Genomic DNA, 17,979 nt, shown 5'->3' with positions numbered 1-17,979 from the left:
AATAAAGTCATAACTGAAATGGTGATGTCCATAAAATGACAGCCAGAGAACCTTTGCAGAGATACAGCTTTAGGGTGGTGAAGAGTACATAGAATAATAAATGAACTGTGTCACGATCTTATTAAGATCAAAACAAAGCTCAGTGAGTGGGTTTTAGAACTGGTGAAACATGCCACCTGTTTCAGAGACAGACAATTATACTGCTACCATTAAGCTACAATTGACTTCTTACAGCTTCTTTGCATTAGAAGATTAAATGCCATTTATAGACGCATGGAGAGACAAACAGGCTGATAGATATCAGGACAGACAGGCTCTGACAATGAGAACACAGGCAAAGCCCCTTGTCTGTGCTTCAGTAAGGGAGGTCTATTGTCACATACCTGTTTTCCCACATAAGTTGTTAAAGGTTCTTGAAAATGGGTAGCTCATAGCAAGCATTGGTGTCACCAGGATCAGGGAGGATGACTGTAAGAGAGAAAATTGGTTTTTGTCAAAAGCCTAGAACTTTTTTGTAGCCACATTTGAGGCAGAAAAAAAAATTCCAGTAAACTGTTGCTCAGTAATACAAGCAAGCAATTGACAGAGGGCCAAGTTAGATGTTCATGAGACATCAAGGTCACACATTTGTGTGTTTATGGTGGCGATGAAGATCAGCTTTAAAAGAAACTACAGGACACAAATAGCTTGTCTCTAACTTTTGGCCAGGGAAGATAGCTTAGGCTCCAGAGCTATATCAGGCAGTACGGGGTTCTGGTCCCTCATTTGAGGCAGTATAGCCATTAAGATAAACAGAAAAGCTAAGATTTATGTGAATGGGGATTGTCCTTGACGGCCAATAGCCCGAGATAATCCGAGGCAAATTTAATTTGACACACTAGAGGGCATTAGAACACAACTCACTGCAGTCCTGATGGGAAGGAAGGAAGGAACTTTTTGCTGCTAAAATGAAGTTTCTTTTTCAGTTCTGGAGTGGTTTGAGAATTTAATTAGATTCCTCCAATAGTTGTGTTAAAAAAAGGCACGGAAAACACATCTTTTTCTGTTCGGTCCCTCCTCATTTGTTAGTTGTACCATGGTGGGGAATTGAGGCAGTGTTGTGTATTGTCACCTATATCATAAGGTGGTAGAGGCAAAAGGTAAATGAATCAAGTATAAAAAGTTCGACAAAAGACTTTACTATTGTTTTATTTGTTAATTATCAGACCTCAACAGGCTGGAGAAATGAGATGACAGGAATCCTATGAAGTCCAGCAGAGGGAAATGCAAAGTCCTCCTGTCTCTGGGGAGGAACAAACTCACATACCAAGACATGCTGGGGGTTCTCTGACTGGAACAGAGTGAAGGCAGAGCCAGACTTTTCTCCTTGGTGCCCAGTGAAAGGACAAGAGACATTGAAACAAATAGAAATACTGGAAATCCCACTTAAGAGGAAACTTTTCCACTGTGAGTATGGTCAAACATGGGAAAAGGCTGCAGAGAGAGATTGTGGTGTCTCCATCCTTGGAGCTACTCAAACCCCAACTGGATAGAGCTCTGTGCTCTAGATGACCATGCTCTGAGTGGGAGGGTGGTACTAGGTGATCTCTGGAGGTAATTTCCCACTTCAGCCGTTCTGTGATTCCTGTGGAAGCTGGAGTGATTTGATCCAATGCTGCTCTTCTGAACTGACAGTTCAACCTTAATGGACTCCTTAATTCCTTTCAGCCTATATACTCATCTTCTTAATTATCCTGGCTTTTAAGTCGGCTTCCTAGTCCTTTAGCAATACCTGTACAGGCTCTTCTGAATAAACCCTGTTCAGATACCAATATAAAATTAAGCTTTATTGTCATATAAGAATGATGGTAACACCATTGGGGGAGAGGGGGAGGTGGGTGTTGGAACCAGATGATCTTTAAGGTCATTTCCAACTCAAATCATTCTATGATTCCTACACATCCTGGCATCTTTGGTAAATGCAGAAGTGCAAGTGGAAACAAGCATTTCTGTGTCAGAATACACAGTTTACCCATCCTCATGCAGCCATCTCAGATAAAGGTATTTTATTCCTGTTGGCTGAAACTTTTCTACGATCTGTGTCTGGGAACGTGGCTCCTTTTGTGCAGAAGCGGAGATGAACACACCTTTGGTATCAGCAAGAAGAGGACAACAAACAACTCTGAGGGCAAAACATGTCCTCAACCAGCAGAGCTCTTTGTGAGGTGAATATCAGGCCACAGCCTCAGCTCTTGGCCCTCTCCTCGGGCTGTAAGACACATCCTGGGTCACTGAGGACATGAGTTCCCTGTGTGGTCAGCCTGCCACATTCTGCTTGAAAAGTTTGTCAAGCCTCATTGTAAAAGCCTTTAATTCTGTGCTTTTACTCCTTTGCTCACACTGGGAGACCATTCCCCGTCCCTTCTAATGGGTCGTAGTTGCTTAATGCCATAAGCAGATTTGCCCTTGGTTGGATCCAAGGATCATCCAGCCAAGTTGTCCCCATGCCAGCATTTTCCTGTGGCTTAAACAGCTCAGCTTCCCTTTAGTTATTTTGGATGAAAAGCCTATGGTGCTGTGAGATCTGTGGTGGTGAAGGACACATGGAGAGAGGAACGAGGAGCTGCTAAAGTTGGAAGGTGTGAAGGGAAGGACATGTGACTGGCACAGGACAGTCCAGCTCCAAGGCTGCCCAGTAGCCTATAGCAACTGAGCCTTAGTTTACCCTTTTCAAACAGCTATGGGACATTTTTCTCAGAGTCTTGACCTCTGCAGCACAAACTGAAATGGAAGAAATTCCCCTCAATCATAAGAAAAAAAATTAATATTTTTTTATGCTGAGGGTGACAAAACACCATAGTTTTTGTGTCAAAAGAGTTAGTGTATTCTCCAGCTTTAGAGATACTGAAAACCTGATGGGACAACGTCCTGAGCAACCTGCTCTAATTTACCTTGCTTTGATGAGTGGCCAGCTATTTCCCTGAGGCACTCTGTAAACTTTATTTTTCTTGTAAAGATGGTAGTGGAACTGGTTTCCCCCTTTAATGTGAATGTCTATCCCAAGCAGAGGTATTTTCAGATGCCTGTTCAAGCTGTGCTTCAATGCAGGGAGGAATGCAAGAGCCACTGGGCCAGAGGAACACTGTGGATGGAAGAGAAGACTTCCAGGATCTTCCTTAAGAATCCAGTCCTCGTTTGCAACATTTTTTATTTATTTTTTTTTTTTTTTAGGCACTGAATATTTTGTGTTAAACTTGGGAATTTGCAGGGTGTGGGACCAAAGTCTCTCCTCTTCCAGAAGCACATTCATTTACATTCTATCATTTGCTCATTAAAACATGAGTCTTTGCAACACATAGACATGCTTTGACAAAAGACTCATACTTCCTCCTGTTTTCTATTCCCAGAAAACAGGGGAGGTTAGCCTGTCTCCTTGTCTCATGAGTTCAAGTCACAGTAACTCCATCCTCTCCTGCTCATAGGTGAATGGGATCTTACCCAAGAAGTCCCCTTTGCATTTCTCTCACATTATGAATAAGTAATAGAGCCACAGAAATTTTCTGTTTACTATCTAAAGTTTCAGTTACATTTTATGTTTTTTGTTGTGGAATTTAGAGCAAATGTCCACCAACCTCCTTCTTATTTTTTACCAATTATAGGTAAAATAATGAACTTTGAAAAATGGGCGTATGTTCGTATTTATGTTGTTAAGTGTCTTCTCTGACTAGTTCTAATAAATATAAATATAAATATAAAGTGCATTTGACTTAAGAGACACTTGGAGAATGTTAGACTATTCAGCAGTTATTGAAATGCATTCTTAGGTCTAGGTTCTAACCTTTGATTGCTGTGAACTCCATTTGGATGTTGAATTCCTCTTCAACAGGGCTTCTTGTATCTATTTGGTAAAAAATTAATCAATCAGTAAATACAGAAAATCTGTTCAAATTCCAGTAGTATTTTGACATAATTTAGGAAATAGTTTGAATCCTTACCTTCTTGTCCCAGAGAGTCCCAAACACCAAAATGAATAATCCCTAGGAAACAGATAATTACATGCAGTTTGATGACACCAACCTTTAATTGCAGCACCTCATAATTATCTCAAACATTGTCCATGGTGACTATTTAAACTCTGAACTCTTTGATAGAGGGCATTTTTCTAACTTCATATTACACAGTGGACTGCTGATGTGGTAGGAATTCACCAGGCCTGGCCTATTTAAATTCTGTGTACACCTGGTCTACAAAGTAACACAGATAGATTCCTTGCACTAAATATATTTGGAAGAAGGAACCTTTGTGTATGGAAGACATGTCCTGCCTATTCCCCCCAGATGAACCAGCAGGTTCACAACGTAAAAAAGCAGGTTCACAACGCAAAAGGTCAACGAGTCTGGTTTGAAGCACGCAGTTTTGCTGCCATTATTAAAGGGAGAGAGTAGACATAACTATCTTGTCCTCAAGAAATCTTGCTGTATTGGGATCCTACTGGCCACCTAAATAGGTTGTTGTAAAAATCATACTGACAGAAAACTCTCAATCATGTGTGTTTTGGTTAGTTCCTCTCTTTATTATTAGTACTGCTCAACTGTTTTTGGTGACTTTTATGTTGTTTATACTTGAACCTGCAGCTGCAAAGAGCATAATATGATGCCTCCAGGTGCACTGTAAATGAGACCAGAGATGCTCAAGCTTGCCCACTTGAACATAATAGGGCTATTTCTGAACTTCAGAAATTAAGATCTTCCCAAAGCTACTGGCAAAGTTGGAAGTTAACTTTAGGTCAGTTTTATCTATAAGGCACATCTGATAAGGCAGATGAGGATATGAAGTACTGCTGAATTCCTGGAATGGGTTTCCCAAAGAGCCCTTTTGGAATAAGGATGTGTAAGGCAAATCTGAGCATTTCCTCTGAGCTGTTTTTATGCCCTGCCAAGCACAGCACTGCAATAATGTCACTATATTAAATGATCACAGAGGAAACAAAAATATGTGTAACTCACCTGCAAAGCATTGAGCAGAGCAAAGAGGATGTGGAAAGCTCGATGACTGTTTTTGATGATGGTGGCAAGGCCAAACCCCCAGGTGAGGCCTAACAGTGGTGTCAAGATGGCCACGCTTTTGCCAATTTGAAACAAAGAGTTCCTCTCCTGCCTGTTTGACCTATCCCCAATAGTTGGCCTCAGTATTTTTATTATAACAACTGCGGTGATGGACAAATTCATGGCCACAATGATCAAGGCAGGTATGACGAAGGCCAAGAGAGCTTTGCTGTCCATCCAGTTGAGCCAGCAGACATCCTTTCTGGTGTAACTGTTCCTTGGTAGTGTGACAGCGATGGTGATGACTGCAATGACAAAGGGGCACACATATCCCAGGCAGAATGCCACTGCTTTCTGAGCAGTCTTACTTGTGTTATGCAAGATGAACACCAGTCTGTAGAAAAGAATGAGGCCTAGGCTCAGCATCCAGAAAAAGACACACAGGTAGAATAAATGGATGAAGAACGTGGCCATGACGCAGATATCTCTGCTCAGCTGTTGGTTTTGGTCATTGAGGGAGGCAGTGACAATGAACCACACGTCAGCAATGAGGAGGGATGCAGCTATGTTGACTATACAGACGTGGCGCATGTAGGAGGTTGTGTTGTTTGTCACGTATTTCCAGACCAAGGATTCAATTATAATGCAGATCACCAAGCTCAAGATCGAAATAGCCAGGCCAACATAGGAAATATAATCTTCAAAGATTAGCTGGGAGGATTTATCAGGTGACATCAGAATGGAGAATGATGTCAAGTGACTGCAGGAGCAAATGACATAATCTTCTAACTCTGTGGGTGTGCAACCACGAGTATCCCAGTCCCCACCATGTTTGTTGAGTGTGAAATTCCAAAAGACACATTTGGGCATCTTTAGAGATAAGTTTTTCTTTGCAAATGTCATATTAACCTCAAACTTCTGGCTTCTGTTGCTGCTCACAGTTGTTGTTATCAATAAGCCGTTCACATATTCAGATTCATTCCTGGGCAAAATATGTCCAAGTTTTGAGTACATCACACTGACAATGGTCGAATTTTGGGTTAGAGTTTGAATTTCGCTTTCACCGATGAGCACATTGACCGTGAGGTTTTCTGTACTGCGGAAGCCCTTACTATAACCTGTGTTGCTGTTTTCTTGGATAACCGTGCCTTGTAGCTGCACGGTGTTTGCAGAGACAGAAGGGATGGTGTTATTAACTGGTCGGAGGTGCAGGGAAAAGTTTTCTACTGACTGTAGTAACAAAGAACTTTTTAGCGTCTTCTCTTTATTCAGCTCTTCCCAAGCTTCAGTTGTGGAATCATCAACAATTAAGTCCACTGTGGAGAGGAAATTCTGGAACAACAGAATAATGTAGTTACTGAAATGCTACACAAATCATTGTTGTTTCTGATGGTAATTTATGCATGGTCCTAGAATTCCCTTTGAAAAAGCCCAGCACTTTCTTATTTTGCTCAATCCATGTGAAACCTTCAGTTGTTAACCCTCTGCATGCTCTGTTTTCAAGTTAAGGTTTCCAAAAGAAGATCTGTATGACTATTTCTTTTTACATATTACTTAATATTTTTTCTTCTCCAACCTTCTTTCCCTTCTTTCTCAGCCTCTGTGCTATCTTTGATTTCTTGGTCTCTCTTATGTAGTGTCCTCCATCTACAAACTGTCAAGTTTCTTTGCACTTTTTTTGTTCAGAAGAACGGTGCTTTTCCTCTGTACCTCACAATCAAGGTTCCTAATTATTTCTTAGAGTTCTTTTGTTATTCATTTGTTGTAACATCCGATTTCTTTTCCTTGCTTGATCTTGGTTCCTGGAATTTAATATATAATCTAAACCTACCCTCTGTCTTAGAACGCTGGAGACTTTTGTGGGTCCTTAGAACATTTCTAGTTGCTAAGCACACAGCAGTCTCTCTTTCATGCATAGGCTGCTTGTCCTCATAATTTTGACTTTTTATAAACTCCTCTGTATCTTTGCAGTCATTTTACCTCATTCTCTTCCTTTCCTGCTCCTGATCCTAACTAATTGTGAAACTTCTTCAGGAAGAACGTCATCCCCTGTGACAAAAGGGGCCAAAGGGCTTGATAGGCATAGGTAGGACTTAAAATAAAACCTTACCTGAATAGTGAGCTCGTCTGCATCTGCCGGGATAGAGGAGACCATATCCAGGATGGAAACGACTGCATCTAAGTTTGCAGGAGAACTGTTTATTGTGTTTAGCTCCTTTCCAATCTGTTCCTTAAGCTCTGCAAGGTAGTTAGGCAGTTTTGCTTTTGACTCAGGGCTGTTGACCAAGGACTGGAACAGAAGATAACAGAACATCACACATGTGAAATTTGTCTCTCTAGCCTCACTGAAAGAAAGGTAACTCTGGATGAAATAAAGAGCACTACGGTAGGATACCAAGGCTGAAAACAGAAGCCTGGCACCTATCCATAAAGTGAAGTGACCAAGGGAGTGGGCATTGTAAACAGGGCCTGGGGACGAGGTTGGGCAGTAGCCTGGAGTTGTTGGTGTGCTCTGCAGCTTCCTCTGGGCTTGTGCCAACCAACATTCATCGAGGCAGTCCCTGAGCATGGCTCAGGGAACACTCCGGGTCAGCAACTGCTCCTTATGGATGCTATGAACAAGGTCACCTTGCCTGGGAGACAGAGCATTCATGTGTGTGCATATGAGCCATGCAGTGCCACACGGCCTCTGGGCCAGAGGAGGGGGACCTTGCCTCTTCCACTGACTTGTGTAGATATAGCCAAACATTCTTTAGCTTTTAAAAGAAAGTTTTAATGCTTCATATGTTTTAGATTATGATAAGAAAAACCAGGCAACAAAATTTTTTGCTCTTTCTTCTCCCCCCACCTCTCCACCCCAAACTCTAGAACACCCATAAATGTTACCTCGGCTCTACTCAGCAGATTATTTATTGATACGGACAGGCAGTCATTCCTCGCAACCTTCCATGAGTTGTTGATGCACTTGTAAGTTGTACTGCCTCGGGTAAAACCATCTGGAGTATCTAACTCACGGCATGGCTTTATCAATGTGCCCCTTTCTATTCCAGTGCCTAATCTGTCTGAGCAGGAAACTTGCTTATCTGTACAGAGAAAAGTCAGAGGCAGAAAACAAGAAGCAGAGAGATTAATAAATTACCCCCATCCAACCTGTGACTTTCTGAAGTTCAGAGGTCTTTAAATCAGGACTTCAGCTACCTCTCTTCATTAATTACAACCTTTCACGATGTATATGTCTTGCATTCCCAATTTTTTTATGAATAATGAAATTAAAAAGGAAATCTAATAAAGCTCCAGTTTTTGAGTACTGAATCAAATCAACAGACCAATACCAAAAGTTTTAGGATTTATCTGTTAGATTACAGGGTTGGACAGAGATGGAGTGAGATTATATTGACCACTAAGTGAACAATAATTCATACAAAGTTTGTTCTGCTAAGGGACTCAGTGCTGTTGTAGCACTAATAGGAAATTCATTAAGACCTTGATAGTGTGGCCTCAACACCTTTTTGATGAACAGTGAGTCTTGCTAATTGGCCTTGATTGGGTTAGTCTGATTAAAGTAATTAAATTGTCTGCATATTTATTGCCCAAGAGAGTGAAATCTGGCAGATACACTGATTCAACTGTAGGCACCACTACTGTGGAAAAAACAAAATTTCTGCCTCATGGGAATGGCCAACACTACTTTCTTTCTAATTTAGAATAAAAAGCTGAAATATCCAAACACTTGTCAGAACTAAACATCAAAGCTGGATTTAGTGATGCCGAATTCTAACCATCGAACATTCCCTACAGAGCTGAATGCAAGCTGGGTCTGCCCTGGTCCCTGCAGCACCTCATGGAGGTTGCCCTTCTTGTGTTCCAAGTGGATATGCTCTCCCACAGGCTGATCTCCTGAGTCAGATGACTTCTTGAGACACCAAAACATTTGATCTTTGATAAATTATTGGTGCAAGCTGGGAGATGCATGATCACATTTCAACACAGGGGATGATACTTGGTGGTGCAGCACACAGCAGAAGGAAGCAGGAATAGAAGATGACTAAACTATTGCTGCTTTGAACATACTGGGATCACTGTCAAATACAGTGAAGACAAAACACCTTGTCTATTTTTTAAAGTTACATCAAAACTGATATTTTCCTCTGTATGTAATAATTTCCCATAAAGAAAAGAAAGGAGTCAAAAATTATTAGCTAACAGAAACTGTTCCTATTAGATGTAACTGGTGATGAATTTGTGGCATCTGATTTAACAAAGAGAATGGGATCTCCGATTTAATAGCTATAAATAGTAACTTTTTCCTTACCAGGTGTCAGGTGCAGTCTTATATGTGCACTGTCAACTCCCTGTCGATTTTCAAACTTGTGGTTTTTAAACTTGCAATATGCCGTGAGCTCTTTCTCTTTGCTACAGTCACTTCCTGTGTAATTGTACGTGTAGCAAAACAAATTTCCTTTTTTCTCTTTCCCTGTATGGACGCATGAAGACAGGTTAACACAGATTTGGGGTCAATCAGCTGAGAACAGCAGAAAGCTTCAGCAAAACTTTCCTTTCTGTGGGTCCTACAAAAAAGAATTCATTTGTGAAAAAGCTCCCTCTCTGTACGCTGATCTCTGTCTCTTACTCTCCACTTAAAAAATCTGGAAGCTGCTGCATGATCAATAAGTTTTCTCTTACTGGTGTATGATCAAATACCTCCCAAACTGTTCAGGAACCAAAATTTGCTTTGGAACTCATTTTGGAGAAAACTCTTTCCGCCTCTGCCACAGGTGTTTCACAGGATAGGATACTTTTTTGCTGTTCTTATGGTTCTTTTGAAGTCAGGATCTGTAACACACTCCCACTGCTTTTCAGTATGCCTGTGCCTGAGGGCCCCTGGCTGAAGTCTCTTCCAAGATCTTGGGATTTTTCTTAGCCACCAAAGGACTCCTCAGTCTCTACCTGCTGTACTCTTCAGCCTGTTGTTAATGTACTCCTGCATGTTGTTTTCTGCTTTTTTAAAATTAACTGTTTTGTAACTAATTTGAAAACTTCTATTATATAAAAACTAACTCACTCGAAAACTTCTATTATATAAAAACTAACTCACTCGAAAAATTCTATTATATAAAAACTAACTCACTCAAAAACTTACAATATATAAAAATACGTGAGAGAAGCTGCAGAATTGTCCTAAATTTTAAGATGTAGAAACTTGGGGTTTGTGCTGTTAAAGACCACGTTACCTGCATCCTTGAAGAAAACAGAACAGTCCTTTAAATTGCATTCTTAATGGATTAGTCTACATTTTTTGTGAATTATTAGATTTTCTAAAGTAACATGTTCTCAATACTCCGTTCAGAAAAAGTGGCAGAGTGGAAGATAAAAGTGAATAAATGGAGTTCAGCAATTTCTAATCTGAACATGGGTAAGAATGCCCACTTCTCCCTGCCTGGCAAGTCAAACCAAGCATTGCGTTTACCCATTATGTCTTTATCACTACAGCAGTGACTTCAGTTGCTCTTCTCTTAATCCCAGCCATGTTCTTCAGGCATGCTAACCATCCTACAAAAAAGTCCATTTCCCTTTTTTTACACCCTCAGGAGTACTTGTGGGTTGTCATAAAAGCAGTAAGTATTAATTGTTTGCACAACTGAAAACAAAAAACCCAGAGACTGGGTTATAACATACAGTGAAACTAATGATTCTGCAAGTTTATTGTATCTTACCAACTGGAAATCCATTTTGTCCAATCACAAACGTAACAGAGAAATCTTCTGTGGTGTTCGCACTTAGGCAGCACTCAAGGGCTTGTGGTTTTCCGCAAGGTATCGATGCTGCAATGGGGTCTATCAGGATGTTCTGCTTCAGGGGCAAGGAAATAACCTCGATTGTCATATTGGCAGAGCTCTCCAAGTTTTGCTGGGAGACTGTGCAGATGTGGGTGCCTAAAAGAAGTGGTACAAAAAAACATCTCAGTTGACAGAAGTGCTCCTCAGGTTTTGCAAGGTGATGAGCCCTAATGCTGGACAAGTAGAGTGCTATTGGCAGCATCATGCCTTGCTGTCCTCCAACACTTATAATTTTAACTGTGGGCTTTTTATTTACTGTGGCCTTCACACTGATTTGCAGGGCTAGGGATGCTGCAAATGATCTGTCACAGAAATTTCATTGCCTTTGTAGCCAATAAGACCATATTCACTCACCGCTCCAGCCCTGTGTGGCAGACTTCACTGTGAGCACAGATGTGGCTGGGAATTTGCTATTTTTGATGCACATATCACAGTCTACTGTTTTTGTGTCACTTCCAGACTGGATTTTCCAACTGATACTGTCAAAACTGCTCGCATCACTTTCGCACGTTAGATTGAATGGATATCCCTCGGGAACTGGTGAGTTTGTACTTGAAGATATTGTTACGTGGGCTGAGACAACACAAGACAAAAGTCACATTATTGAGAGTCACTTTTAATCATTTTCTTGCAAATGCCATGTGCCACAGAGGCCACCACCCACATGTTAAGGAGCTGCTGGTCTGTCACAGCCACCTGACTCTCACCTTTCCAGAGGTACGTCACTCTGATGGTTTGACTGGCCCTGGCTCCGTGTTTAGTCTGCAGCTCACACGTATATGTTGTCACTGTACCTGACTTCTCAGGTGGGCATAGTGACTCCTCGATTTTGAGCTTGTATTCAGTGCAGTTTCCACTCGAACTGGAGACTCCTAGAGACAAATAAACATCCCTTTTAGGGTTATAGATGTCCCAGCAATCACTCCAGGTAAAGAAGCCCTCACGGGCTTGTATGTAATTGACAGCATGGCACTTTTAACTCCTCATTGCTGAAGTTCATTCACATCTTTTATTCTGGCATCACTCACAGTGGTTTCCCAAGTGCCTGAAGACGAATCTCAGCACAGTGCTGGGCATCTACTGCCAAAACCAGTCAAAGAGCAACAGCATTGCTTGGAAACCCCAGGGTAAGACAAAACAAAGAGCATTTTGGTTTAGCCTAACCTCATTATCTGTGATATTTAGGATGAGTAAAGATAGGTAAACCAGGAGTAAATATTGCAGATGTCAATGTCATCTAATTTTGAAATAAAAATTTGTAGGTACTCGACAGTCATTTGACTTTAAATCTGAAGAGTGATGGTTTAGCTGGAAGCACTAAATCTGTCCTATGCTGCAGCTGACAGTGCATCTGGCATGAAAGCACAGCAGAGTTCCTGAGGGAAAGCCTGGCCCAGGGAATTAAGGGCAAAACAGCTCATTGCAGAAGGCCAGGATCCCCTCTTTCTGCAAACACTGCTGTACACCAGTGCCTGTTCTCTGTGGAAATGACTGTGTGCATGAGCTTTGAAGGTTTTCTCTCATTTTGCTGTCCTGCTTTCTGCTAAATTTCATTTATAGCAAACAGTTAACAATAAACAGCTAATTTATACACATAAAATATTAAGACCATTTAGGATGATGGTTCAAGAGACATTTATGAGCATTTCTGTTTATGTCATTTTGTAACTCTTTGTAGCACATTTACTTGGTCTTTTATTAACTTTTTATATTAGAAGTAAAGCCTTATGCAATGCCACTGACACAACTGGTATGTGCTGAATCACAGCTACAGGTGGAGAGGGAAACTGTGCTCTCAGTATTTAGCTGTGCTGCAGCTGTTTCAAAGCACCTGCCTCTCTTGGTTGTCAAATCATGGTATGTGGTACACAGAAGCTCTTTGTACCCCAAGGGTGATCCTGGAGATAGTAGTAGAGACTGATGCACCCACCCTTGCTCCCAGAATTCGACAACGCAGAAATAAGCTTTTTGGAAGAAGTTTGTGTGATGTTGCTCCAGGCAGCTGTTTCCATCCAGGATGTCACAGTTTAAGGTATTGATGTCTGCACAGTGCATGGAGATGCCCAGAGCCCCACTGGCACCTGCATGGCACATATGGAGTCTGCACCTCCTCCTGCCACATCTTTGGAGCACACCCTGTATCTATCCTAGGACTTTGTGGTAGCCAGTTAGGAGGAGATTAAAGCGTGAACAAACCCAGCAGCTGAAAGACAGCCTTTTGTTAATCTTACCTGTAATATTGATTGTTCCATTTACGTTCCAGGAAGCAATAAGTGATGGTAAGTGTCCGTCAATGCAACAGGACAGCTGAGGACTGTTCTTTTGAGTTTCAGGACTGTTACATATAACTTCGATGTCCTTTACATTTGGAGTGATATGTAGTGGAAAGACAGATATTGTTTCTGTGGCCTTCAGTCTGTAAGACTGACTGCCATTTGTGAAAGTGCATTTATAGGAACCTGTAAAGAATAGACAGTATCTTAGCACTGAGAACAGTTCTTTTGGTTTTGCCTCTATATTTGGAATTAAGATCTACTTCCATATCTAGTTTTCACATCTCCCTGCTCTGCAGTGGCTTTGCTACTTGCTGATCAACATGTACCCTCAGGTCACGTGCAGGATGCTTTCTGCAGACTTCTGGTGCCAAATACATCCAGATTAGGAGGGGTAATGTTGAGGGGTACTTGAAAAGAGACCAATGTTCTAGGACTGAAATACTTAAAATCTTGTGGACTTGGTGCTTTTGGGACCTGTATATCACCCATAGTCCTTCTGGCATCAATATGTCATGGTAAGAATGTAGACCATGCAAAAGTCTCCTACACAGAATGGGTGAGAGATTAAGTGCTCAGGGTGGACTCCACTAGAACTGGCCTTGGAACGCAGGCTCTTAGGCTGCTCAGAAGGTACTGCCAAAGAGAGCAGAGTATTTATCATAGAATGTCCTGAGCAGAAGAGACCCATCAGGATCACTGAGTCCAACTTCTGGCCCTGAGCAGGACCATCCCCAGGAATCACACCATGTGCCTGCGAGTGTTGTCCAAACGCTTCTTGAACTCTGTCAAGTTTGGTGCTGTGACCACTTCCCTGGGGAGCCTGTTCCAGCGCTCAACCACCCTCTGGATGAAGAACCTTTTCCTGATATCCAACCTAAACCTCCCCTGATTCAGCTTCATGACTTTTCCTCCAGTCCTGCCACTGGTCATGAGAGTGAAGAGATTGGTACCTGTCCCTCTGCTTCCCCTCACCATGAATTTGTAACTCCAATGAGGTCTCCCCTCAATCTCCTCTTCTCCAGCTGAACAGACCAAGTGCCCTCAGCCACTCCTCACACAACTTCCCCTCAAGGCCCTTCACCATCTTTGTTGCCCTCCTCTGGACAGTCTCTAATGGCTCAATATCTTCCTTATATTGTGGTCCCTGAAATTGCCACAATATTCCAGGTGAGGCCGCCCGAGTGCAGAGCAGAGTGGAACAATCTCCTCCCTCACCCAGCTGGTGATGCTTTGCCTGATGCCCCCCAGGACACAGTTGGCCCTTGTGGCTGCCAGGGCACTGCTGACTCATGTCCAGCTTGCCATCGACCAGGACCCCCAGGTCCCTTTCCCTTTATCAGTCACTCTCTCAGGCACAAGTGCCCTGAATGCAGCCTGCCTTGTTTTTGAAACTGGTGATCAGGGCTCCAAACTTCCTTCATACTTTAGGTATGTGGGTTCCCCTTCCCCACGGGGGTAGCCAAGTGAGTAGGCCACTTACATAGGAATAGAGACACCAAGGTTCAGGGAATCCTCAGTCCAAAGACTTTTGGACTCATGATTTATACCTCACATGTGTGTGCCTGAATACCTGGCCACAGGCTATCCTTTTTGGAGCTGAGTGTATAATTCATGGACCAAAGAGAACTGAGTGGGAACTTGAGTCCAAACTCTGATAATACATAATAATTCCCCTAATAAGTCCTCCCAGCAAAATGCCACCAGTTCACATGTTTCTGATTTTCAAAAAACCTTAAATGTCAACACATGTAAAACTGTAACGCCGAACTAGCCCCACTAGAGGTTACATTTGCTGTTTTAATGATACAAAAGCATACCAGAATCCTCCATTGTAACATCGGTGATTTTAAGGATCGACCTTCTGGTTTCTACAGTCATCTCTATTGAACGCCGGAAGCCGGATGAGATGATCTGATCCAAGTGATACCAGGTCGCACTGTGAAATGCTGAATTTATCTCACAGGTCAGTGTTACTGTATCCCCTTCAAAAATGTTCAAGGGTTCCACCTTGAAGTTTACCTGATCTGGGAAAACAGAGAGAAACATTCTGCATTACTGTCATTTCATCTCACGACTATGTGGTGTCTTTCATCTTACAGGGTTCCCAGGTGTTTCACAACTAATATGCACCCAGCAACAGTTGCAGGGCACTACCTCTGATACAAGCCATGAGGTTTTCCCTCTGTGTATTCTTTTCCTATCTTTTTTGGCCAAAGATATCAGCAGGTTTTATGCAGAGAGCTAGAAATATCACCACCACTGCTTTCTAAGCAGATAAACTGGGAGGAGAAGCAACCAGGTTGAAGTAATCCTCTGTGGAGGACATTCCAGTACTGTGAGAGTACAGCACCTCTGGAGCACTTGATAAAGCAACTGAATTGTTAACACATTGTCCAGCAGCAGCATGGAAAATGTGCCAAGGAAGCCAAGGGGAATGTGTTCTCATGTAAACTGCAAGAGGTTTTCACTTTGCTTCAAGGAGTAGGAAGTGCTGGCAGCCTGACATGCTAAGAGCTGTCTCAGTTCTGGAGGTGAACTTAAGGGTGTTCAATCTCTCTCCCTTTCAGAGAGACTGCATCAGGGATCATCGAATAGTTTAGGTTGGGAAAGACCTCTAAGATTATCAAGTCCAGTGGAGTAGCTGGAAGGCTTTGGTTTTTCATGGAAGGTACTGCATGCATGGTCCTCTCATGAATGTCCTAAGTTTTGATGACAAAGGATAAAAAGAAACAGCCAGAGAAATAAATGGTTTTGAAGGTCATGTACCAAATAATCAACAGTATAAGGAAGCTACTGATTTAGGCTAAAAATACTACAGTAGAAGTTGAAGGAAAGAACTGAGAGAGCTTTAAACTTACAAGGCACTTCTGTTGTGAAGGTAGATGGTTTTGGCTGGTAGAATGGTTCTAGAACTTGTAGTACTGCTCTGTTGGAACTATCAATCTGACTGGCGCTTGCTGGTCCTGCTTTTACTTCATATTTCACAAAAACACTTCCAGGACTAAACAGACACAAGAACGAGAAAACATCAGAATTAAATATTCTTGTCTGTTAGTGGTTTTCTATTCATGGTGACCCATCTTATATGGCTGGGAAGGCTTCACTGGGCTCACCTGCGAAGGCTCCTATTGGGACTCAAGACTTGCTCTGATATACAAGAAGGTTGTGCTACAGCTTTTTCCTAAGAACAAACACCTTTATGTGACATTTTCCTCATCTGGTGTTTATTTCTAGTAAACTCCCCTCAGAAAACCTAAAATACAGCTGCATTTAAATATCTGTGGGCACAAGTAATATTTCTTCTATGCAGTGTTGCATCCAGAGTCAATGTACTAATTCATCTTCCTCATGACCTAGGAAATGATGTGAAGATTACTCGCATCCTTTTCCCCTTTTGGGTGGAACTCAGTCTTTCCCATAAAAGGCTTTGAATTAGATGGAGAATGATTATGTTTCTTGGACTCTTGCAGAGTGTTGAATTTTACCCTTTTTCCAGGCTCATAGCTGGGCTTTCCTTTGCAGCATTTATACTGTTATTCAGTCTGTGTATAATGGGAGTGGGTTCTAGCCAGAGTGAATGTAGCCTTTGCTAACTCGTGTCTCCTTGAGACTGGACAGAAAGATTGGTGTGTTCAGGAAAAAATGAAACTATTTACTTACCTGAAACCAGTTACTGTTGCCGATACAAAGCCTGGTAAACACCTGTAGCTGGCATTAAACTGTAAACAAAGACATATGACATGAGGTAAGTGCTTTGTATATTGCTCCAGTGAGCTCAAAATAGGAAACCCTCCATTCAAGACTGATGTGAGTATGGGCATGTAGCATATCTGACAGAACGGGCCTGGTGCTCTCACCACTGTCACGGGGTAAATGTCTGTTGATGGTTTCATTCCATGTGTGTTCCCATGGATTTAATTGGACAAACAATGTGATTTTTTTTTTCATGCTTTAGATAGAAAAGATCCCTGAATACTTCGTGGTTGGCCAGCTTATTAAAAACAATGGGAATACTGTTATTCCTTTCAATGGAGTCAGCTTTGGCCCACCTTGTATCTCCCACTGCTGCATACTTCCCAGTTCCCCACACAGACAGTGACAGGCCACCCTATGTCCCAGACACTCAGGGTAAACACCATACTTCTTAGAGGGCTCTCTACCTTCAGAGATGAAAAACTAAAGTCATTACCGCTTTTTCAAGGTCAGCTTTGTATTTTTGGTATAATACAGAGGAAGAATCCCTGAGATCATCCAGAAAGTCTATGCCGAGTCTGACTGACATATACATTACAATGGGCTCTCCCATGCCACATGAGTCTGTAAGGAAAGACATAAAAATAAAGGTAAAATAACCAGAAGCAATGCTTACAGAGTGATTTCTTAGCTTTTTCTTCTAACTTAATAATCTTAGAATCATATAATGATTTGTGTTGGAAGGGACCTTTCCGATCATCGAGTCCAACCCCCCAGCCTGGCCTTGAACACTTCCAGGGATGGGGCATACACAACTCTTCTGGGCAACCTGCTCCAGTGTCTCATTACTCTGATCTTAAAAATTCTCTTCTTAAATTTAATCTAAATCTACCCTCTTTAAGTTTAAAATAATTGCAACTTGCCAAAATTCATCTGTATAATAAGAAAGTTGTGATTCTTCTAATTTTTTATGTCTAATTTATGTGTCTGCCATCTGCTAGATACCTAGACTCCCTTTCCAGTTGATGCAAAGCTGTAGAAATCTTTAGAAGATGAAACATTCAGAAGATGTTAGCTTTCCTGAAATGGTTGAATTCCTACATTGCTCTAGATACGAGGATGTTATATGGATGAATAACTGATCAGAGA

General features: G+C 41.8%; 1 protein-coding gene across 2 annotated transcripts in view; it reads right to left on the bottom strand.

Moving 5' to 3' along the window:
* ADGRF5 (adhesion G protein-coupled receptor F5) overlaps window positions 1-17,979 on the bottom strand; it is a 42,687-nt gene that overhangs the window by 1,662 nt on the left and 23,046 nt on the right. For both annotated transcript variants that reach the window (XM_017813088.1, XM_017813086.1), the window contains 15 exons: window positions 17,327-17,454; window positions 16,798-16,856; window positions 15,996-16,138; window positions 14,955-15,161; window positions 13,093-13,320; window positions 11,569-11,733; window positions 11,216-11,434; window positions 10,739-10,957; window positions 9,337-9,498; window positions 7,911-8,107; window positions 7,135-7,314; window positions 4,986-6,356; window positions 3,975-4,016; window positions 3,818-3,877; window positions 384-468 (listed from right to left, as the gene is read on the bottom strand). In XM_017813088.1, coding sequence (XP_017668577.1) covers window positions 384-468; window positions 3,818-3,877; window positions 3,975-4,016; window positions 4,986-6,356; window positions 7,135-7,314; window positions 7,911-8,107; window positions 9,337-9,498; window positions 10,739-10,957; window positions 11,216-11,434; window positions 11,569-11,733; window positions 13,093-13,320; window positions 14,955-15,161; window positions 15,996-16,138; window positions 16,798-16,856; window positions 17,327-17,454 — 3,465 coding nt within the window. The remainder of the gene's footprint in view (window positions 1-383; window positions 469-3,817; window positions 3,878-3,974; window positions 4,017-4,985; window positions 6,357-7,134; window positions 7,315-7,910; window positions 8,108-9,336; window positions 9,499-10,738; window positions 10,958-11,215; window positions 11,435-11,568; window positions 11,734-13,092; window positions 13,321-14,954; window positions 15,162-15,995; window positions 16,139-16,797; window positions 16,857-17,326; window positions 17,455-17,979) is intronic.

Source organism: Lepidothrix coronata, unplaced genomic scaffold, assembly GCF_001604755.1.
Source record: "Lepidothrix coronata isolate B3197 unplaced genomic scaffold, Lepidothrix_coronata-1.0 Scaffold39, whole genome shotgun sequence".
Classification (NCBI taxonomy): domain Eukaryota; kingdom Metazoa; phylum Chordata; class Aves; order Passeriformes; family Pipridae; genus Lepidothrix; species Lepidothrix coronata.
The sequence above is the reverse complement of the archived record's forward strand: the minus strand, read 5'-3'. Positions and strand labels throughout refer to the sequence as shown.